The sequence below is a fragment of the Mastigoproctus giganteus genome, chromosome 10 (genome assembly GCF_048544385.1).
Source record: "Mastigoproctus giganteus isolate SK-2022 chromosome 10, ASM4854438v1, whole genome shotgun sequence".
Taxonomy (NCBI): domain Eukaryota; kingdom Metazoa; phylum Arthropoda; class Arachnida; order Uropygi; family Thelyphonidae; genus Mastigoproctus; species Mastigoproctus giganteus.
The window spans coordinates 112,630,762-112,655,558 of NC_143584.1; the positions used below are offsets into that span (position 1 = coordinate 112,630,762).

At 36.9% G+C, this 24,797-nt stretch overlaps 1 protein-coding gene across 7 annotated transcripts in view; it reads right to left on the reverse strand.

Moving 5' to 3' along the window:
• The window catches only part of LOC150079226 (lisH domain-containing protein ARMC9-like), a 446,058-nt gene that overhangs the window by 67,832 nt on the left and 353,429 nt on the right, over positions 1 to 24,797 (reverse strand). For all 7 annotated transcript variants that reach the window (XM_090383948.1, XM_090383946.1, XM_090383947.1 and 4 more), the window contains exon 22: positions 4,480 to 4,559. In XM_090383948.1, the coding sequence (XP_090240074.1) occupies positions 4,480 to 4,559 (80 nt within the window). The remainder of the gene's footprint in view (positions 1 to 4,479; positions 4,560 to 24,797) is intronic.

A 24,797-nucleotide genomic window follows, 5' to 3' on the forward strand; every position in this document is an offset into this window, starting at 1 on the left:
ATTTTTGCCAACTTATCAACATTGCTTGGAAAAATAATATCACCATTAATGAGATTATCAGAATTCAGAATACACAACACAAACCAAGCATACGAAAAAATTAATACCATTAATATATCAGACTGAGACATATCAGCATCCTACGATGTTGTATCTCTTTACACTAATCTAAACGTCGACCTACACGTGACAAAAATTAGGGGAATTATTAGCAATGGACCCTACACTTAAGATCAAACGCCCCTAACATCAATAGTATTCTAGAATTAAGAAGCCTTTTAGTTTGGGCAAAACATTTTGGTTCAGGAATGAAATATATGAACAGGTATACGGCCTCCCAATGGGTTTAGGCATATCCACCCCACTTTCTGAAATTTATGTTGCTACCATGGAAAACCAAATACTAAAACCTTTACTCCCCAAGATCAAACTATTTATGTGATATGCAGATGATGTATTAATCATTGGCAATAAGACCACTATTGATGAACTCCTACAAAAATTCAATTCTGTCCATTTTTTTTTTTTTTTTTTTTTTGTAGCTGTTGGCGCATCGGCTTCTGTGGCCATAATGCACTTTCCAAGGTTTTTGCAGTACTTTGATCCAAGCCCGAGGCGGGATTTGAACCCACGACCTTTGGGTTGCCAGGCAGGCACTTTACCCACCCGGCTAGCCAGGTCACCAATTCCATCCATAACAGATTAAATATACTTTAGGACTAGAGGAAAACAATAGCATTAATTTTTTAAATTTGACAATAAACTCAAAATGCAAACATACAGGAAAATTTTTACATTTTCATTCCTATCACCCCTAGAGTACAAAAAAATCAGTATTATATAACCAAATTTACAATGCGATTAAATAAAACCATTCCCAAGAAGACAACAGAACTACTATACCTGACGAAAAACTTTATAGCTAGAAAATACCCCAAACAGCTAATTCAAGAAACCATATTAGCCGTAAAAGAAAAAATTAATATTCCTTGATAACATTAGTACTGGTCATACACAAAATACTATAGTTACACTACCGTACCATAACCAACTCACACCCCAGCTCCATAATACGTTCAGAGGTACACATCACATTAATTTTTTCATCATATAATACACTAAGTACTTTTTTTAGCAAATACAAAGAAACCTATAAATATAACATCCATGATAAAAACAATATAATATACCTTATAAAATGCCAACCAGGATGTAATGCATGCTACATAGGTAATACCACCACAAAATTTGGACCATTCAAAACACCCAATATATGAGAGCATACCATCACTACAATGGTTTCAAATCAGACCAACTAGGGACCGAACTTAGTCAACATGTACATTCTTTTAATCATGATCCATTAATAGATAATGCAATTACACTAATTAAACTAAAATCGAATTATAAGATATTCCAGTATGAAGCCCTTGCTATAGAATGGTTTTGCCAAAATAGATCATACGAAATTTTAAACAACAGATTAACTTGAATCTATCACCAATATGGCAGTTCAAACGAATCAAATTCCCACATGTTTAACATGACGCATCCTGGGGTATTGTGATACTATAAATTATCACTCACAGCTTATGTCATTCACGGTGCCTCCGTAGCCAGGTGGGAAGGAGCAGCAGTGCATAGCACAGGCTTCTTGATTAGACCGGGGTTCGAGCCCGTCGCCACCAAATACGGAGGATGTGGAAAGGTCAGGGAATGACCACTGCATATCCCAGAGCAATATGGCCTTAGTTGCTAATGCTCCTAAAAAACCAAATAACTAACTAACTAACTTATGTCATTCACCAACTGATGACGACAACATCGAAAGCTTGACTTTCAGCTCTTGGCTTTTTAACAAGTGAATTCTTTCATACAATTTTATAAATGACAACCAGGAAAAGGTGGTGCACTCTCTCTTCCTAGGGATATGTTTTAAAATTTAATCAATTAATGTAATTGAATTTTCACCTTTACTCTTTTTTATTTTTCATGGAATTTTTAATTTTAACTTGATCTCAGAGGCGAGTACTATGATAATGAGCTTTGCTAAGAATTTAATGGATGATGAACAGTACTTCAAGCTGTAAAATTAGTCAATCATTCCGTAATGTAAAGATTACGGGCAAATCTGTTTCAGCTGATCATGAGCCTGCTAAGGCCTACACCGTGCAACTCAAGAAGCTCATGAAGGGGGAGGGATATAAACCTGAACAGGTTTTCAATGCCGATGAGATGGCATTGTTCTGGAAGAAGATGCCTCATCACACCTATATAGCCATCGAAGAGAAGAAGACCCCAGAATTTAAGGTGGCATTAGATCGGGTTACGCTGTTAGTGTGCAGCAGGCCATATGACAAAGCCTGCCCTAATTTTTTGCACACAAAACCCAAGAGCTCTTAGAGGATGTAACAAGAATATACTGCCTGTGGAATGCAAAAGCCTGGATGATGAAGGACCTCTTCCTGAACTGGTTCCACCACTGCTTCATCCCAAAGTCTGTTAGTTTGTTTGTTATTTGGTTTTTAGGAGCATTAGCAACTAAGACCATATTTCTCCGGGATATGCGGTGGTCATTCCCTGACCTTTCTGCATCCTCCGTATTTGGTGGTGACGGGCTCGAACCCCGGTCTAATCAAGAAGCGTGTGCTACGCACTGCTGCTCCTTCCCACCTGGCTATGGAGGTGCCATATCCCAAAGTCAAGGAATATCTGGAGGAAAAGGGGCTTCCAATTAAAGTCCTCCTCTTGCTGGACAATGTCCCATGACATCAAAGTGATTCACAAGACTATGCAAATGAAGACGTAGAGGTGGTCTTTCTACCCCCTAACACTACCTCCCTTATCCAGCAGCTCAACTAGGGGGGAAATTAAGGCCTTTAAGGCCAACTACATGAAGAGGTGTGTGGACCGAATCACTGAGGTCACGAGCAGCGACAACAACCTAAACGTTATTCAGTTTTCGAAGGACTTCACCGTAGCTGACAGTCTCTTCCTAATAAAACATGCACTGGTAGACATCATGGACAAGTCTGTAAATGCCTGTTGGAAGAGCTTGTGGCCCGAGGTAGTGCATGACTTCATTCCAGACAAACTACGAATCATTCCAGACGAACAGCAAAAAATAAAAACCATCGCAAAAATTAAGGAGTTGGCCAGGAGTATAGGGGCATAGATTTTGAGGTCATCAATGATTTAATTGATGGACAGGCAACAACACTAATGGATGATGAACTCGAGGAGCTTGTTTGTTCCAACCCTGAGGATGAGGAAGAACCATGCCAGGAGAAGAAGTTTGACCTGGAAAACCCAGCACAGGCAACACATGACCCCAAACACCTTGTGGACTTCTTCTATGAATATGACGACAACGTGATTTGTGCAATGAAGTTCAAGGAAAGCCTCGACTATATTTTAACACAATACACAGTCATGTTCAATGAGTTCAAACAAAAGAAGCAGCAGCTTCCCATCACAATCTTCTTGAAAAGGAAAACTTCTATTGATGCCTAAAACTCCTCATACCCCCCCCCCCCAAATCAGAAGTCTCAACATCAGCCAACTCTACTTCTTCTTCAGCCTCTGAGACCCATACTACTGAGGAGTACTGAATCCTGTCGTGAATATCCTGGTGCATGCATTTTTCTTAACTATGTAATAAAATTTTGATACAGTATTTTCAAAACACGGGTCTAAAATGTTACTCATTATTGTAAAACACATTTAAACATTTTTCTGTTAATTGTAAATGGTTGTGTAAATGTTTAGGCATACATAGTAAATATGTGGGACCATTTGGGAGAGAGTACAGATTTTCGCGGGAAGTGTTGACACATAACACCAATGAATATGTAGGGGGGTTATGTGAATATATACCGGACTGTGATAATAAATATAAAAACACTGCAAACAACCAGTTACAGTGAATTTTATTTTTTTTTAATTATTGAAACTGGTAACACTGACTTCTGAAAAGCTGACACCTCACTATAGTGGATGCTTTCTTCTGACCCAGTGGCATCCATTTCAGAGAGATTTCACTGTATTTTTAGTACATTTTAGGCGTTGTCTCCAAATTTCGGTAAAGTTATCTGGCAATCCTCAAATTTCAAGCAAGCCAGATATATGGTCTTATACTGTATATCTATTGTTTGAATCCAGTCCAGCCATTTAAAATTTCTAGGACTTTGGTTAGGAATGACATATCCCCTCTCCCCCAACACAGACATTCAAATCAATGAATTCCTTCATATGGGTACTGAAAAAAATTTGCTAATCCCAATTAATATGTATGGCACTAGGCTTTTTATCAAACAAATAAAAATTATTTTGTAATATTGTACAATTAGTGAACAAAACAAGAAATGGAGAATAATTTTCACTCAGTACACCTTTATATACACACACGACATTCCAAGAAATATCCTGTCAAAGAAATTATGTTACAATACACTCAAAGGTATATATAAGCCAACTGACAATGAATCCTTTTCTTCCCTTTCTCCAACAGGACTCGATAGTAGAACCTTTTGCTGCTGAATGAGGGGCTCATCTGGTATCTATATTAAGAAGAAGAACTCTTTATTGTATACAGAAGGTACAATGCTGTACATAACACCCTTCATCAATACAAAGCATACATATATTGATAGTTAATGTAATGAACTAATCTTTCACAGAAATTTATAAATACAAAATTTTCATTCAATATACAGTGTGGCAATTGGAAAATGAGAATGATGCTGGAAAAATGAATTATCCATGCATGAGTAAACTAACCTTGGTTTATTCAAAGTAACTCCCTCCTGCATCCACACACTGCATGCAACGATTACAAAGTGACTGGAATGAAAGACCATGACTGGTATACTGTTTCTGTCACAACTCTTTGAATGGCGTCAATGTCATCAAAATAACAGCCTTTCAGTGGTGCCTTGAACAACTTAGTGCACAGTCTGGTGAATATGGTAGGTACAACAGTATAACAGTATGCAGACTTTTTTTGCTAGCCAAAAACTCCCAAACAATGAGAGCTTGGTAAATTGTCATTCAAGAGGAATCAATTGCCATCTTCTCCATACTGAGTGAGGCAGTACACAATGGATTCTGTGCAACAAACATTTCAAAATGTCCATATAGCAGGCAGCAGTAACATTGGGCATTGGGAATAATTCCCTTGATATCACAGAAAGCGATGAGCATGAGCATTGATTTTTTTATCTTTCTTGAAGAACTTTTCGTGACTTCCATTCAGCACTTTGTTGTTTCGTTACATGGTTGTACAGGTTGAGCATCCGAAATGCTCCAAAATCCAAAACTGTTTGAGCAATGATATTATGTCACAAGTGGAATATGCATTTTTTAACGGAACACACAAATTGCATCTAACACGATTTGCACGGAGTAACAAGTTTACGAAGCTTAAAAAAAAAAAGGAATGAAGAGAAGATTCTGAAAATTTATGTTTTTTATATGATTGAAGATTTCAGTAAAGGGGAAATACACTTCACCATAATAACATAAAAAACCACACAATTCCAGCTATCGGTATTTTTGCAAATGCAATAACATGGAGTTTATTACCGGTTTATAATTGCTTGCACTAACAGAAAAGCTCAAATTGTTTTTATAGTTTTATGGTAATGACCTCCAGGAATGTGTTTTAGAAAAATATCACAAAGGAGTTCAAAATTGATTCTTATAACAGAACATATGATAACGATGAAAGTGTAGTGCATTTTAATGATCTGAATTGGTAACTAATACAATCAAAAACGACCTTTCAGAGAGTTATATAGCAAAAATTTCAACTTCCAAGGTCATGGAACGAATTACCAAAAAACTGTGTTACTCGGTTCATTACGATAATTTCATGATATGATGGTGTCTCTAGAATGGATTAATATCGTAAAGCGGGGGTATACTGTATCTATAGCTACGAGTGTAGTTTTAAATGCAGTATTTATGAATGTTTAACATTCATTTTTTGCAATCAATGTTCATAGTTTCGATTTTGTTGATACTTGGGAAAAAAAAACAAAAAAAAAAACAACAATTCGTAAACCCGGGAACTGACTGTATATGCATATGTTCCAAAATCTGAAATACTTCCGGTTCCAAGCATTTCGGATAAGGGATACTCACCCTGTACTGAAAACACCATGTCTTGTCACCCATAACAATCGGATTCGGAAAGTTGGGTTTGCTTTCAGTGGCCTCAATGAGTTCTCTGAAAATCCTGGGTTATAATTTGCTGAATGGTTTCCTTATCAATGCACAGATCTTTTGAAATCATTCAGAGCACTGAACATCAGTCATTGGTAATGATTTCCTATTCAATCATCTTTTCAATCAACTCTGGCATTCAAACTGTTTTTGCTGGGCCTGGACATTTGTCTTCCATGAGCATAATGTTTATGCCACTTGAACACACAGGCACGAGACAGACAATTCTCTCCATACATTTGTTTCATGCTTTGAAACATTTCTGTGAAACTTTCGCCCAGTTGAACACAAAACTTGACATTTGCTCTTTGTTCCATTGTCTCTCCACAACACAGACACAGGAGAGACATGCAGTTAAGCTTACACTACATTCTGAAATGGCAGCAATTTTTGCTGAACTTGACTGCAGTGCTGAGGAACACTCGTCTCATAAGATCAGTCTTGTTTTCCAACTGCCATAAAAACTACAGACATTATTAATCCAGTGCAGGATGGAAGCCTCCTCAATGATTCATGTTGAGGGAAATAGAACATAATCTGCCACGCTGACCCAGTGCGGGTTGGCAAATCGACCATATTTAGCAGTCAGAGGCGTGAACCCCAGTCTACTCAAAGAGTGTGTGCTACTGCACTCCCGCTCCTGACCACTTGGCTACGGAGGCCATTCCAATTTCATACTGTTTATGAAAAAAAAAACTTAAAAATTAAAATATCCATCAGGATTATATCAGTTTTAATTTTATTATTCGTTCAGAAAGGTACTGACTTTTAATTTACATTAACGAGTATGCAAGAATTCAAGAAGTATGGCCATTAAAAAATCAGAATACTAAGTGTTAATGTACAAAATGCGATGTATGCCAGTTCATGTAAGAGAGTATGAAGTGGCAATGAATATAACCAGATAAACATCAAGGCATTTGCTTAGTTAGTGTTAGTAGTGGCAAAAAAGAAAGCAAACTTACACAAAAAAAAAATCCTTCCAACATTACCTGTCCAATTCCTCTAATAATCTCTAGTTCTTCCTTAAATTTATACAAATTAACCGCTAGCTGAAAGCAAATTTTCACACATTTTTTTTCTGCAGCCATCCTTCCTTGATTTAAATTTATGCCTTCCCATGGTATTGTCTGAGCAAGAGGAAGAATTCCATATAAGAGAAGAATTCTTCTTATATAATCCATTCAAAGCCTTAAACATCTCACCAGATTTCATCGCAGGTGTCTAGTTTCCAGAAGTGGAAACTTGTAGAACTGAAACCTTTCTTGGTAAGAATAGTCTTTTGTTCCCTCTCACTAATCTCATTCATGTTCTCTGCATCCAAACTAACAGATCCTTCTTAAAAGGAGGCATCCAGATCTGTATGCAATCCTCAAGATGTAGCCTAACCATGGACCTTATACAACGGGATAATTACCTTCACCTGCACTTATATCACTGACAAAACTGTATGAGCTGTTGTAGCAGCATGTCTGCACTATTCAGACATGCTGCTACAACAGCAGCAGCATGTCTGCACTATCCAGAGAACTTCGTACCTGACTGTATAATACTACAGTTGGGTATGTTAATCTGGGAGTACTGCAACCCATGTGCAGTACCTTACATTTATGAATATTAAACTTCAATTGCTACTTCTCAGACCAACTGCCTAAATTTTCTAGACCTTGTTGCAGTACCATACCTTGATTACTGTCATTAACCAACCTTCATATCACCTGCAAACACAGACATTAAACCTAATATGCCTTCATGAATACGTTAATAAACATAGAAAACAATGTGTCCAACATGTTTTAAATGTATAATGGGGAACTCCACAAATAACATTTGTCCCAAAAGAGCTGTGTCCATTGATAACAATTCTCTTTCTTCTCCCAAGCAACCATCCCTTTATTCATAGCAGTAACTTGCTCTTAATGTCACACTACTCCAGTGTGCACAATAGTTTTTATAGGGAATAGTGTCAAAAGCTTTACTGGAAGCTAAGTATATAATGTCAAAATTATTTTTTGCACCTGGTTCCTTTGTTACTGCATCCTAAGGAAAGTATCCATATTCTTAGATGTAAACATGCAACACTGTCAGGTGTACCTGATCCACAACAACGTTCAGATACTCTCTTGTTTAGGGTGTCCCAGTGGGATAAAGAGTAAGCTATGGAAACATGCCTCACACCACTACAGCTCTTACAGTGTCCAATGCCTTGTGTGTTTTCCTGTTTATGAGCACTCTTCCATTAGTACAAAAGAACTTAAATTTCTTGGCAACAACATAGCTACATTTTCTCTTTAGTTTCTGAGATCAGTAGTATCCATACAGGTTCCCATAGAGCATTCTTTATAGGATTCTTCACATGGTGAAGGTACTGCCACCTTGTAGTATTCTCATATTAAATACAAAGCTTTGTTTTTCCATCATTTGGTAGCAAACTACACTTGTTAATCTGCTTCACATGTCAAGCAACTTTTAGCATTAGTCGAGGAATATGATGCAAGAAAGCAAGCTTATACAGCATCAGACAAAAAAACCCCTTCCTATTTCATCCATCCGGTCACTCCAAATGTTTGTCTAGTTCAGCCTTAAATTTATTTAAGCTATTAACTTCCACAACAACAGATGGAAGTCTGTTCCAGCAATCAACTACCCATTGACTAAAGCCTAACTTCCACACATCTATTCTACAACTGTTTTTCCTCAATTTGAATCTACGTCCTTCAGATTCTTAGTCTGAGCAAGCGGAAGTATCCCGTCAGCATAGAGTCTGCTCAAACCATTCAAGGCCTTATATGCCTCAATCAGATCACCTCGCAGGTGCCTAGTCCCCAGGTGCTGCAACTTGCAGAACTTAAGCCTTTCTTCATAAGTGCACCCCTTTGTTCCTCTCACCAATCTTGTTGTGCTTCGCTGTACTTGTTCTACCAACTCTACATTCTTCCTAAAATGAGGCCTGACCATTGCCTTATACAAAGGGATAATCACCTCCTTGTCTCTGCTAGCAAAATTCCAATATATCATTGAAAAAACTCCATGACCTGCTCTGGCAACTCATCTGCACTGCTCAGAGAACTTCATATCTGACTGCACAATTACTCCCAGGTCTTTTTCATTTTCCACCTACCTGAGTGTAGTACCACACAGTTGGTAAGTCACTCTTGGGTTATTGCTACCCATATGAAGTACTTTGCATCAATATTAAACAGTTTCCGCTTCTCAGCCCATCTGCCTAACTTTTCTAGATCCCGTTGCAGTAGCATACTGTCTTTAGTGTCATTAACAACACTACCAACCATTGTATCATCTGCAGCAGCAGCATTCTGTCATTAACAACTCTGCCGACCTTCGTATCATCCGCAAACTTGGACATTAAGCCCAATATACCTTCATCGATATCATTGATAAATACAAAAAACAACAATGGGCCCAGCACCAAACCCTGGGGGACTCTGCTAATAACATTAGTCCACATAGAGCAGTGTCCATTTATTACCACTCTATGCCATCTCCCACTCAACCAATCCTTTATCCACAGCATTAACTTGTCTTTAATGCCGCACTGCTCCAATTTGTACAGCAGTCTTCCATGTGCAACAGTACCAAAAGCTTTCCTGAGATCCAAGTATACGATATCAAAATTATTTTTAGCATTCAGTTCCTTTGTGACCACATCGTAGTATCCAATCAAATTGGTCAGACAAGACTTTCCCTTAACAAACCAAGCTGTATCTGAACTATTGCTGCTGTCTTGTCTAGTTGATCCTGTATCAATCTCTTTAGCCAGTGACCCCAATATTTTCCCCGGAATAGAAGTTAAACTAACAGGTCTATAATTATTTGTGTCATCCTTTGAATTCCCTTTGTAAATTGGGGATACATTTGCACATCTCCAGTTCATGGTGACCTCCCCTTCTCTAAGGATGCTTTCATAATTATGGCTAAGGGTTTGTTTACTTCCTTTGCTACCTCCTTTAATATAACTGGATAGATCCCGTCCACCCCAGGTGCCTTCCTTATGTTTAACTTCAACAATTTCTCCACCACTTTGCTCTCAGTTATTGCAAAATAACTTAGCTTCCTGTTAGCATTTGATAAACTTCTGGCACTCCCCTCATTGAAGAACTCCTCATGTGTGAATGTGGATGCAAAATACTCATTCAGTTTATCAGCTACCTGAGCATGATCATCAACAGTCAACCCATCTATGTTAAGTGGTCCAATCTGATTTATCCCTTTCCTTCTAGAGTTTACATAAGTAAAGAACTCTTTGCTGTTTTTCTTTGCATCCTTTGCCAAAGATTTCTCGTAATCTGCCTTCGCTTGCCTAACCTCCTTTGTGACTTGATTACAGACTAGTTTATACCTGCCATAGGTTTTTGTGTTTTCATCAGACATCCATTTAGGCCTGAACCTTGAACAGTATTTCTTAGTTGGTATGAAAAGCCTAGTAGCCTCCAAGATTAAGTACTTGAAGCCTTCCCATTTAGAATTCACTGTTGGTAACGTCATCAGTTGATTCCACTAGAATTCAAAAACTGTCTGAGACCTCTTTAGTCACCTTTATGAAAAGAAAAACCCTTCCCTTTACCCATGATTGTAGTTACATCTTTAAGTAAATCCAACTTCGGTTCACTGTTATCACTGTCACCTAGTGGTTCCTTTATCTGCAAATTCCTAATGCATGCATCATCACTGTTGATAATCAGATCAAGGGTATTACTCCCTCTAATTGCCCCTTGAACATAATCCTCTAATAAATCCACAAAAGTCTTGCTAGTGTGCGAATGACCAACCTACAAGCTCCAGTCAATATCTGGAAAGTTAAAATCCCCCATTACAAGACATTCTGATTTACTGGCCCATTCTATTTTTCTGCACAACTGTTCATTGCACTCATAGGATTATTAGGCCTATAACATACTTCTACTCTCATTTTCCCATTCCCAGTGTTTATGTCATACCAAACAGACTCAACGTTGCACTGTCCACCCATGTCAACTGGATGCCCTTCCTTAGATTTTGTATTTTTTAACCAACAGCATAACTCCTCCTCCATTCCTATCCTCTCTCTCCTTTCTATCCATGTTGTACTCCACAAATTACAATTCTGCACTGCTTATATCTGTGTGACACCATGTCTCTGATATCCCAATAATATTTGCCTTTGATGTCTTGATCAGCACTTCAAATTCATCAATTTTATTTACTATACTTCTAGCATTAGTGTACATGCAAGTATACATGCACTTGTTCTTGCCCTTAGTTACCCCAACACAGCCCATGTATTTACTTGTTGCATGATGACTCCCAGCAGCTCTTTAAACCCCCAGCAACTTACTCTTTAGGCTGCTGCTCATTACAATAGAAGCAGTGTAAGAATTACTTTTGCTTGTGGCTACCGTTAATCTTTTAGTCTGTGAATCCCCAAACTAGCAGTTTTCCGATCCACCTAACACTGCCTCGATAGCATCAGCAAATATTCTTGCACATTTTCTATTTAAGTGTATCCCATCCCTGTAGAAGCAGTCTCTCTTGTTAGCAAGCACAGACCACGCTGAAAAAAATTCTTCCCCATGAGCCTTGCACAATCCAGGGCCGAATTGGTTGACAAGGCTCTCATTATACTCCCTCCTATCATGTCTGGGCAGAATTGCAGACACTTTCAAATTTAACCCTAACTCACGACTTTTTTTCAGCATTGACCTGTACCTGTTAAGTAATTCCACCGGTCTCCTCCTCTTAATATCATTAGTGCCAACGTGTATGATAATATCAGCTTTTGTGCCCTTAAAAGATAATATCTGCTCTACAATGTCATCAACCTTCGCCCCTTGGCAGACCTACCCTGGTCCTGTTCCATCTATCCTCTTTGCATACTATATTCCCCATCTCCCTGACAATAGAGTCACTGACAACAACCAGTTCCTTTGGCACCAGCGCATTCTGCCTTGGAGATTGCCACTGTGTTGCCTGATGCACAGGAGTGAGCTGTGGCATTGAATTGGGCAGCTGAGAGCTTGATGGGCCCCTCATATTAATTTCTTCAAGGCATTTATCCAATGCTTCAATCTTGGATAGATAGATGCCCACCAGTACGCTAAGTTGGCACCTAATTTCTTCACAGTCTCTGCACCTAGCACACACAAAGACATCTTCCTTGGCTAGATCATGTTCTGTTCTAGACAGTCTGCAAACATTTCACGTTTCACATATTGTTTAAGACTGTGATGCATGGGAGAATTGCCCCCTTCGGTTCTCCCGTGAGCCACGGCACTCTAGCTATTCTGTGAATGCTGCTTTGCTGCTCTAGTATGGGTCATGATTCCATTTAAGTATAAATTTAATTAACAATGAAATTTAATTAGATTAATAAATTTTATTGATAATACTAATCTAACAGATTTCTAATACACTGCTACATATTTCACTATCTACCCTTACGTTAAACCTTATGGTATTCCGTATCGTATAACAATGGCAGCAAGTTATGAACACAAAATCTATGGACACTAAGTATCAACTTTCAAAATTGCTAGCTAAGTTCAAAACAAACCACGGAGCTTGGCTAGAACTATAAAGCTACTTATAGAAAATAGTTTAGTATAACAATTAAGTCAATAAAACAACTAAATATAAATGAAACCTTAGCGTTCGCTGGAGCTGCAAAAATCTTGACCAACATTTGTAGTAACCTTGTACCCAAAAACGTGCTCTTTCACCTTACATTTTTAACTGTAGCTGCATCTATCTATGTCAAAAATTAATGAACAATATTGATTTTTTAACACTCAACATGTGCAGCCAAACCTGTATGCTGTACCACTGTTAAATGTGCACTGGTAATCATACCTTTTCAGAAGTCTGTGAGATCTTGCCCATTCCTCATCTTTCCTGCAAACAGCACACACTACATGACCTCTTTAATTTACATATTTTTGCACAGAATGTTGCATATAACTCAAACCTGCATGGTCCTAATAAAATGGTCATATACTGCTGAAGTACAATTATTTATTTATTTATTCATTCATTACTGTGATGATATGACCAACCAAACAATATAGAAAAATCCATGATCTGGCAAAGATCATGGAAATTTCTATATTGTTTGGTTGATCATTTCAAAGATGTCAGCTTCAGAGCTTAACTTTATATCAATGGCAATGCTTTCTAAGCTGTTTCATGTTACAATCCTTTTGGAAATATCCTTTGCCAACTGCAAATAACTATAATTTAATAATTACTCATCAGAGTTGTGAGGTTTTCGAAGCAGTAGGGAAGGATGCAATCTGTGTGGCAAAAAATAAATGTGCATATGAATACAACAATTATTATTTTATATTTTTACATAGATACTTGTTTAATCATCTGAGATATATAAACAAAATATAATATATTCAAATATAAATTAGGGCCCTGTGAAGCTTCAATACTTGGTTTAATTTCTAGAAGACAGATTTACACTGGTCAAATTTGGCTTATCTTATGTTCAGTGCCACTATTCATCTATGACAAGTGTGACCTAGCTGATGGTGCTGAAGAGTTGTAATTTATCCACTCTATTATAAATGTGTATCATAGTATCATTTTTATTTTCAAACTATTAATGCACACATAAATTAAGAATGGAAACACTTCACAATTGGGTTTTGCCACTAAATATTACTCACAGAGAGCAACTCCCACTTTCTGAATTATCTGTAAGCTACATATGCTCCAAAATATTTTAAATGTAAATAAAAATGCTATGATGTGTTACATACACTAAATTTTTCTTAATCATCAAATTAAATAAATCATTATTACAATTACAGGAATATTAAAGATAATTATTGTGTAATGCTGAAGTGACTGGATCTTCTAGATTCTAAAATAGGATATCTGGTTATAATGACAGCTGTTGGCATTAAAATATCATATCAGTTCTTGTATCTGTCTTTTTCATTTTCCACTACTCTGAGTGTAGTAAGACACAGTTTGTATGTTACTCTGGGGTTACTGCTACCCATATGCGGTACTTCCCCTTCAGTGACAATCCCCTTATTGTTTTCAATATTTATTAATGATACTAATGACATCATATCAAAGTTTGCAGATGAAACAAAATTTGTTTCATCTGCAACATGATTAATGACAGATATTACAGTAAGGCCTAGATTACTCAGGCAATTGAAGTTCAACATCCAAAATTGTACGATACTGCATATAGGAAGCAGTAATCCCAATAGAGGAAATAGTAACCTCAAAATACCACACCAATTCAGTGTTACACACTTAAGGTAATGGAAAAGGAAAAAAAAATGGGGTAATTAATTAGTCCAACATGAAGTTCTCTGAGCATTGCAAACAGGCTGGTACGACAGCTGGTAGGATTGCAGATTTTGATCTCTTCAGAAATGATGAGTCGAAGTTTTGTTCATAACAATGGCCTTGCTATCCATATTGGGCTATCAAAAGCATTTCCAAAGCTTCATCAGAAACAGAAGATCTTAAATCAGTTTTTGTTTTTCTCACCTGGCTGAATACTCTCTCTCTCTCTCTCTCACACACACTCAGCACGGAATACAAGGAATTGGTATAATATATGCAGGACTTGGGGGGACATTCTGTTATACAGTATCTCAAAGTACATGACGTTCCTGCTGCCCCAGCACAAATGAGATTCATGTTAAGTTGGGATTCCCCTATAGAAAACTATTGTACTAAGATAAAACTAGGCAAGCTTGTATAAACCATGCACAGACACATATGAGCAGCACTGCACACTAAGTTCATGTACACGAAAACCCTATTGTACTTCAAGCTTCTTTGTGAACTTGTCAGCTTCCCAACCAACATACATCAATTCTTTCTTTTTTCAAAAAAGTGTCTGGAAGGTTCTTAAAAATGCAAGAAGTACTGGAAACTTGATAAAAATTTCAAATTTTAAGATGGCACACTGCCTGATGAAATTTGTGACACCTCAGCAGTTATAAGAACATCAGTTTTATAATGGGAACTTGTGCACCATGTAGTCACACGAAGCAAATAAGTACCTTCTTACTGAACAAAAGAACAGAATGTTCTCTTGTTTTAAAAACTCAGTGACCATGACAGAAATACTTTTGACTGTCAGAATCATTGTTTTGGTTTATGTGCTATGGTAATCAGCTTCCAAAAGTGGAAGATTTAAAAACTGTTGGTATAATAAATTTGCATATAACATTTTTCAACAACTTAGGAGTAATGAATGATCTCAGTATGTATAAGTGAGGTGCACTGGATTGAACAGTTATGTTTGATTTCAAAACAATGACATAAAAATATCCCCAGGGGGCTCACATCTGGTGAGTATGGGCTTGGAGACCCAGGGTCCTGAGCTGGACATCATCATTCTTCTCTTTCTTGGTGATTCCTTTCTACTTCTCTCTCTCTCTTTCTCTCTCAGGGTAACTTGAGAATTTTTTTTTTGGCTGGTGCAGCATAAGCCTCAGACTTCCTTGCACCATATGGCCAATAATAATACTAATACTAAGATAAACAAGACAATTGCTTTACTCAAGTCAGAAGAGAGGAACATGAACAGATTTTCTGCATGTGTCAGCATAACATACCTACAATTATCAGATTGCTTGGCTGGTTTAGGATTGCTTTCACTAAAAGTTTGCCATTCAGAAGTTCTTTTTCTGATTTGAGTCCTCACCATTTTCTCACCACTTCTAACTTCTTTAAATAGTCTTGTCAAAGGTTGCCACTGTTCTCCCAGAAATGTTGGGCAAAATTTATTCAAAATAAATAAGAATAAAAAGTGCTCAATTCAATATTCTAGCAAAGGCTTATTGTTCTGGTACTTACCTTTTATTCATGTTTCTTATTAGTCGTGTCAGCATCCATCTGGGAAATCAAATGAAAATTGAAAAGGATAGGCTGAGGTATTCTAATTATCATTAAAATACCATTATTGTTAAAGTAAGTATTAGAAAAATAAGCCCTTGCTAGAATATTGAATTGAGCAATCAAAAATGGTACTTTAAGATTTATTACAAATTCTTATTTGAATAAGATTGTGAATAAGATTATTCACTTATTTGTTATTCAAATAAACTCTTATTTATAATGTAAGAATAAATTTTTTATTGTAACTTACAAATAGTTTTATTCACAGTGTTATTCAAAATATTGTTTCCTGTTATGATAATTACATACAAGGAAAAAACATTTGTCAACTGCAGTTTGAGGAAATGCAATTTTTTTTATATATAAACCCCAAACAAAGGAGGCAATTGAACCTTTTAGTAGTTGACCAAAAACCTCCTTAACTGGTATTGAACTCTTCCCCCCTTTAGTACATAAATAACACGAGTATGCTGCTGCATCTATTCAATCTTCTGTAAATTCACCTTCAGCACAACCATTTTCCGAAAAATTTAATCAATACGTTCGTGTGATTAATGTAGATTGGTCATGGTGGCAAATGAGAAAATCTTTCATCAGCATCAGAAGATGGCAATGATGTAGTATTTACAAAAACATTTTTTTATTTATGGATACATTTCAAGGTTAGCCAATTCCTGACCTTTGTCATAATGAAATGTAAAGAAAAGAGCCAACGAAGAAAGAGAAAGAAAATGACACATATAAGGAGCTAAAGTTGATAACCAACACAGGCACTCCAACATAGGAATTCCTATGTCGGAGTGCCTGTGTTGGTGCTCTATCCCACACTGGCCAGTGTCAGCATCCCGCACCATGGCATGGTGTCTGCTAGGATGGGCATTGGGCCAAATGGGCCATCCATCCCATCATCCTATTTGGGTGGGGGGCAGAGACAATTTAATTCACTCAACTCTTCATTCACACTTAGCTTCCATTCTATTTTATGCTTTTTTCTTACATTTTCTTTCAATTACTAATATCTAATAACTAGGATTATGACAGAGTTATCTATAAGTAGTTGGTTAGTAATTACTTATATCTAATAGTATGTGTTTTGTGTTCTTTCATACTCACATCACACTCTCATTTATTCTTCCAGCATCATTTAGCTCATTTATTCAGTTCTTTCTTTCTGCTCTGCACTCTACCCTCCTCAGGCACTCCAACTTACTAATATTTTTCAGTTGTAGTGCATGCCTGGATGCATTACTGCAGGCCAGGGAGGAGTACAGTGTACGTGCAGGTATTGTTAGTATATAGATCAAATTGTGTTAGCATCGCTAAATAAATTATTGTGTTAGTATAACTAAATAAATTATTTTTAACTGTGAATTCATGCAGCCAATTACATTCATTCCTTCACATTTACCACAGCACTCATTCACTTTCTCTTGCTCCCTTACTGTGTCACTCTCACCAAAACTAACATTCATTCCCTTTCATCTCCATTCCTATTTCACTCTATTATTCAGTGCCCAGCTCATTCACCACTCAATCTTCTCCACTCTTTCGTTCTACGTTGCATTCTCTTGCTACTAGCTTATTAATGGTATCCATTCTTTAGAACAGTGGAATTCCACCTGTATTCATTTTACTAATCCCTCTCAGAGCCTTATAAACCTATTCCATCTCAATCAGGTCACCTCTGAGGTGCCTGGTTCCTAAGCTCTGTGGCTCACATAATTGGAGTCTTTCCTGATACGATCATCCTTCTGCCAATCTCACCATTCAAGTTGTCCATCTTTGGACCCTTTCAAGAAGCTCAATGTCTTTTGATGTGAAAACATCTATGGCAACACTGGAGTAAAACCAATTGGTAATGAAATTTTCTTACAGAAATGATGCAATCCAAGTCACTTCTTAAATGACACTAATGATGCTAACTCAGTCACTAATGTTGATTCGGTAGAGTAAATAGCTGGTGTGAGAATAAAACGTTGCATCGCTCATACTAAGATACGGAAATGCCATCACTTCCTAAATGACGCTAACTCAGTCACTAACGTTAATTTTGTAGAGTAAGCAGGGGGTAGTAAATTATGCAAAAATAAAAGCTTTGAAACCACCAAAGAAGCCTCTCACGTCGAAAAGGAACGAGTTCAAAAACATAAAGAGAATTAAAAAAAAAAAAAAAAAAAAAAATGCAGACTTGAATAAAATCTGCTTTTCAAGATTTTTATCAACATCAACTTCTCATCAAGAAGCTGGACCATCGACATCATTAAATTATATTCAAGAACTTCCTAATGATTTCGATCCAGAAGATTTGAGTTCAAATGAATTACCTGAGGATTTTAAATTGATTCCTGAACTGGCTAGAAGAGTATACTGCAACAACCAGCTTTGATTGCATCATCCAAAAAGAAACAAAATATTTCAGCTCAATCGCCTGTTGTAGACCCTTCACAGGTTTCAACAGTGGTCGAGCGTGAAATCACTTACAAGAACATCGAACGTGACTGTGACTCCTATAAAGAATTTGAATGACAATTCCTGAAAAATGCATTTAGAGCTGTTTGTGATCTCTGCAATCAATAATGATACGAAAACTATGTAAAATTTTGCAGTCCAGGAGGTTAACCGTAACTTCTCCTATAATTTCCAACTGCAGACTTAAAGGCTATGAAGGCTTGTAATACTTGTCGAGCATCTCTCAAAAATGATTCCATTCCAACATTGACAAATGTTTGAATGGAATCAAACATTTACATTGACAAATGTAAAGTACTACATATGGAAAACAGCAACCCCAGAGCAACGTATCAACTCTGTGGTACTACACTGACAGTGGTAGAGAATGAAAGGGACCTGGGGGTGGTTGTGCAGGCAGATATGAAGTTCTCTGAGCAGTGCAGATGGGCTGCAAGAGTAGCTCATGGTGTATTGTCAATGATATACAAGAATTTTTCTAGCAGGGATAAGGAGGTGATTATTCCCTTGTATAAGACAATGGTCAGGCCACACCTAGAGTACTATATACAGGTCTTTAGGCCTCATTTCAAGAAGGATGTAGAGCTGCTGGAACGAGTACAGAGAAGGGTAACAAGATTAGTGAATGGAACAAAGGGGTGCTCTTACGAAGAAAGGCTTAAGTTTTGCAAATTACAGTGTCTGGAGACTAGGCACTGGCGAGGTGATCTGATAGAGGTGTATAAAGCCTTGAATGGTTTGAGCATGCTCAATGCTGATGGGATTCTTCCTCTTGCTCAGAATAATCACCTGAGAAGGCATAAATTCAAATTGAGGAAAGACAGATGTAGGATAGACGTGCGGAAATTTGCCATTAGCCAGCGGGTGGTTGGTTGGTTGGTTGGTTGGTGGAACAGACTTCCATCCCTTGTCGTGGAAGTTGATAGCCTAAATGAGTTGAAGGCTCAGCTGGACAGGTATTTTGGACGAACAGAGGGGTGAAGTGGAAGTGTTTTTTTTTTTTTTTTTTTTTGGCTGATGCTGCATAAGCTTGCTTTCTTGCATCAAATGCCTCTACTAATGCTAATGCTAACATTTTCGAACAGAAACGGTTCATTTATCCTGCTATTCCATCTCATCTGCCTCAATTGGATTTAATAGTCGAGGACTCATTTCTCCTCATATATCATTCATATAAATTAGAAGACTAAGACATGGTTTCGGTCAATATGGAATTTTGGGCCAAATTATAAATGTTCCCTGTAAATGTTAATTCGGTGGTCAATTATTTGCCTTGGAGAATAGATGATGATTATTGCGTTAATGTTCATATCAAATGTAAAAATACACAAATTGAGTTATTTAATCGGCTTGGTTAGTAAACGAGATGTAAGGGTTTGGTTAAAGTATTTTTACTTACGATTCCTGTGTATCATCTGTATGATATCGAGATTGATGAAGTATTCTTCGATGAAAACATGGAACACAATGATGCTCCTACACGTGATGAAATGAGTGAAGCTATACCTATTGAAGAAGTTTAGTCACTCAACAACAAACTCTTTTGTGGAGCGATGACAAATATTTATGAATAGTTCCTGGTGGATGAAATGTTCCACAAAGTTTACTTTTTGACGAACATGCCAAAGAATTGTCCTTTCCTAGCATTTACCTTGGTCAGTATTGAGAGTTTACAGATAATTTAAAAGTTTATGATGGCATTGAGCGAACTTCATCATTCAGATCGGCGAGGAGTGATGCTTTATCATCTTCTTTATATGACCAGAAAATAACGAGACTAAGAACTCAAGATTCATTAACAGTTGCTTTTAAATATGTCAGAAAAGACACTAAGCTCACCAAAGAACAAATCCAATCTTGACAATATGTCAATAACTGCACTGAAAACAATTTAGCATTTTTGAAATTGATTCCTAATTCAACTTATTACTAGACACAACGTAAGAGATCTATTTGCGATGATCAGACAATTGGGTAAATCTACATTCTTAACTTTGAGTACTTTGAGTTTTTCTTCTTAACTTTGAGTGCAAACGAAATTGATTGGCCTAAATTGCTAAAAATTTTATACAAATTAACACGTAACGGTTTGGATATCCTTGATGAGCAAGCAGAAGCTCTTCATTTTATGGAAATGGCGGCATTAGTTATTGAAGATGCCATAACATGTGCGATTCATTTTAATAAACTTGTGGATTGTATTTTAACTTTACTTTTGTCTAAGCGTTTCAGCCCATTTCAAAATATTACATTGTGAACTATTTTAAACAGATCGAAAATCAACGTCGTGGCAGTCCACAAGCTCGTATTCTTTTGTGGCTTAATAATGCTCCTAAAGAACCTATGGGAAATGATATGAACACAACACTAGCTAAGTAAATAAGCTCATGTCCATTTCTACTGCAAAAGCCTCTGGTAATATGAAACTCCAAACTCACAAACATACTTTTACCTGTTACAAAAGGATCCAAGCTACCAACAAACAGGTTTGTCGTTTGAAGTTCCATTTATGCCATCAAAATCTACAATGATTTCAATTCCCATGCCAAAAGCAGAAAACAATGTTCGTTGTCTAGAGGACAACGAATATACTAACATGGTGCACTTCTTTAAAGAAAATCGCCTTCATTCGGAATATATATCAATTTACTTCGAGCTGGTATTATTCGGCCAAAAGTCTTTCTGAAACAAGCATTTCATCAAAAATGGCATAATCCCTTCAATCCTTTTGTGTCTGGCATTTTAAAGTCTAACATGGACATTCAATTCATCATGGAAGAATATTCTTGTGCTGCTTATGTCATTGAATACATAAATAAGACCAATCGTGGGATTAGAAATTTAAAACATAAAATTATTGAAATTATGAATGAGTATCCTGAGTTTGACATCATTGAAATTACAAGAAAATTAAGCATTGACATGCTCAACTCTGTTGAAATTAAAAGTCAAGAGGCAAGAATTAATAGTCCAAGAGTTCAGTCGTTGTAACTTATATACTTAACGTGTGACCTATCAAGTGACAGCATAACAGAAAATTGAAGGAAGAAATAGAACAAGAAAACATGAGTGATGATGCTACTGACATTTGGAAAGAACAAGTTCAAACAGGCTGAAATCGGTAACGTCTTTGACCTTCCACTGGTAAGTAGCGGGCTCATGCCCTCTACTTACTTACCGAATCAACTTTAGTGACTGCACTGATGTCATTTAGGAAGTGACATAATTTGCAACATTTCCATTTCACATTTTCGTCAAAGATATTTTCACATAAAATATCTTTCGTGCATACAGAGTACACATGCACTTCTTTTTTAGATGAGGTCTCCACACACTAGAAAACAGTATTCCAAATGTTGTCTTACAATTGCGTTAAACAGTGGGATTATGACATCCCGATCTCTACAGGATAATATTCGATAAATCATCAATAGAACACCATGGGCTTTCCTGGCTGCCTGTTTACCCTTTTCAGAAATGTCTGCCTGTGTTGTAACTCCCAGATTCCTTTTCTCCTCCAATGTTTATAATTCAACCCCAATAAATGTATAATTTATTTGTGGGTTGCTATTCCCCAAGTGTAAGACCTTGCATTTAGTAGCATTAAAACATAGCTGCCACTTCTTTGACCATTAACAACTCTGAGGCATGGTGGAGTCACTGCAAATTTTGGCATAGCACTTTCTCTCCTTTCGTCAATGTCACTTATGAAAACGAGAAACAACAGTGGTCTGAGAACTGATCCTCGAGGGACTTCACTCCTGACGTTACACCGATCTGAGGAATACTCATCAATCACAACCCTCTGCCATCTGCCCTGCAGCCACCTAGCAATCCATCTTAGAACCTTACCAGTAATCCCAACCTGTTCAAGCTTATACAGTAACCTCTCATGAAAGACCAAGTCGAATGGCTTTCTAAAATCCAAATAAACTACAGTAGAACCCGGATAAGAAATTCCCGCATAAGAAGTTTTATTGTTTTATCCTGTACTAGGTTTGGTTTCTTAAGTCCCAATTTTATCTCTATATGTTGTAACGTATTACTTTCCTGGGTAAAAAGTTTTCCTGCATAAAAAGTTTGTGATAAAGAATACACAATGTATTATAATAATGACATTTTCCCACTTAATGTTTTTTAAATATAGAAATTATTTATTTTTAAAATTAAAAACTATTAAACACTATAAACATTTGGTAATCAAACAAGTTAGTGCCAAGCATAATTTTAGTTCATAGTAAACCACTGAAGTAGGTGAAATGGCATAATTTTTGTTATATCTCATATTGCACTACCTCCAATAAGCAATGCTTTGCCAATGTAGAAGACAATTGTTACTTATTCTCGGCAGATACTGCCACTCAAGGGTGATGGGGTGGTAGTATTTGCCGCGAATCCATTGGCAAAGTTTTGCTTATTCAAGGTAGTTCAATATCAGGGCAACTTGTTGTGAAGGCATTCACAATATGAGATATAACAGAAACGATGCCATTTCATCTACTTCGGTTGTTCACTACGAACTAAAATGATGCTAAGCACTAACTTGTTTGATTAGTGAATTTTCAGTAGTCTGAGGCTTTCGTGCTAAAACCTTTTTAGTAGAAACATTTTGATATAATGGAAGTGACATATTGCAATTGTTTTCATCGATATCCATAATTGGATACGTAGACCATGTTAAGCATTAAGTTCTGATGGTTGTGAACAGTTCTGAATTACTTAGTGGATTGTTGCTCTGTCTTACTGTAATTATGACCTTTTAAGGTATGTTGAAACTCAACAGGAGCTCATTCTTCCAACTTGGTAATGAGTTTACCAATAGCAGAATGTTAAGCAATTAGAAATCTTCAGTTTAAAAAAAGTTTCCCATAGGCAGAGTAAAATATTTATAAATTCTAAAATAGTACTTAAAAATCATCTTTAACTTATGTATGGGTATCTTTTCATTTTTATTTGTGTAGTTAATATTTCATACCCCTAGATCACTTTCCCTTCTAAGAAATTTTCCTGCGTAAGAAGTTCTAAACCTCCAGTTCCTTGGAAAACTATTATCCGGGTTCTACCATATATCAAACTTATTCCCTAAATCCAGCTCATGAGTAACTATGTCAAAATAGCCCTACTAAAGTCAGTTAAGCATGATTTACCCTTAATAAAGCCATGTTATGTGTCCTTCAGAATGCCATATCTATCTAAATGTCACTCTTAATCACTGAAGTCAGACTAACCAGTGTGTAGTTACCAGCTTCTCTTTTAGAACCTATTGTTATGTAGTGGTGATATAATCACTTATAACTTTATAACCACTGTTATGTAGTGGTGATATATTGGCTCTTCTCCAATCCAAAGAAATTTCCCCCCAAGTCTAAAGATGTCCTCATAATTAACCTCAATGGTTCAATACACTCCCTCAAAACAACAGGATATATGCCATCAACTTTGGGAACATTGCTTGCTTTTATGCTCAAAAGTTTTTCTAATAAACAATCATCTGTAATTATGACATCATTAATTTCATATGGCTCAGCCTCACTCACACAGCCTCTTCTCAACACGACAGGTCTTTTGTCAGTAAAGATAGATGTAAAGTACCTGTTCAATTCATCCGCAAAATCAGCTGGGTTCTCTAAGGCTTACCCACACCTAGTGCACAAGGGTCGAATCTGATTCACTTTTTTCTTCCTTTTATCCATATACACGAAAAATTGCTTGTCCCCATTCTTTGCTTTCTTAGCCAATGCTTTCTTGAACACAGCCTTGGCCCCCCCCGACCTTATTTGTGGTACTATTGCAAATCAACTTGAACCTGTTGCAGGCTTCGGTACTTTTAACCACTCTGTAACTGTCCCAAGTTATCTTTTTTTTTTGCTCTATTTGACCAGCCAGCTCTGTAGTCATCCATTTTGGTACTCTCCTCCTGCAATATTTTCTTAAAGGTATGTATGTGGTCATGGCATTTGCGATTTTTGCTTTAAAAGTATTCCATAATTCAAATGAATTTGCCATCCCACAACAATCCACCCAGTTCACAGATATCATATAGTGCCTTAAACTGTCAGAGTCCCTTCTTCTGAAGTTAAAACCTGTGTCTTTACTTTTAACTACTGCAACATCTTTGTTCATCTTCCAGATGAAAACTGCATGATCACTTTCTGACAATTATTCCTTCAAAATCATTGAGAATACTGAAATATGATACTTGTCTCCTAGTAATTTGGCTTTTGTTACTA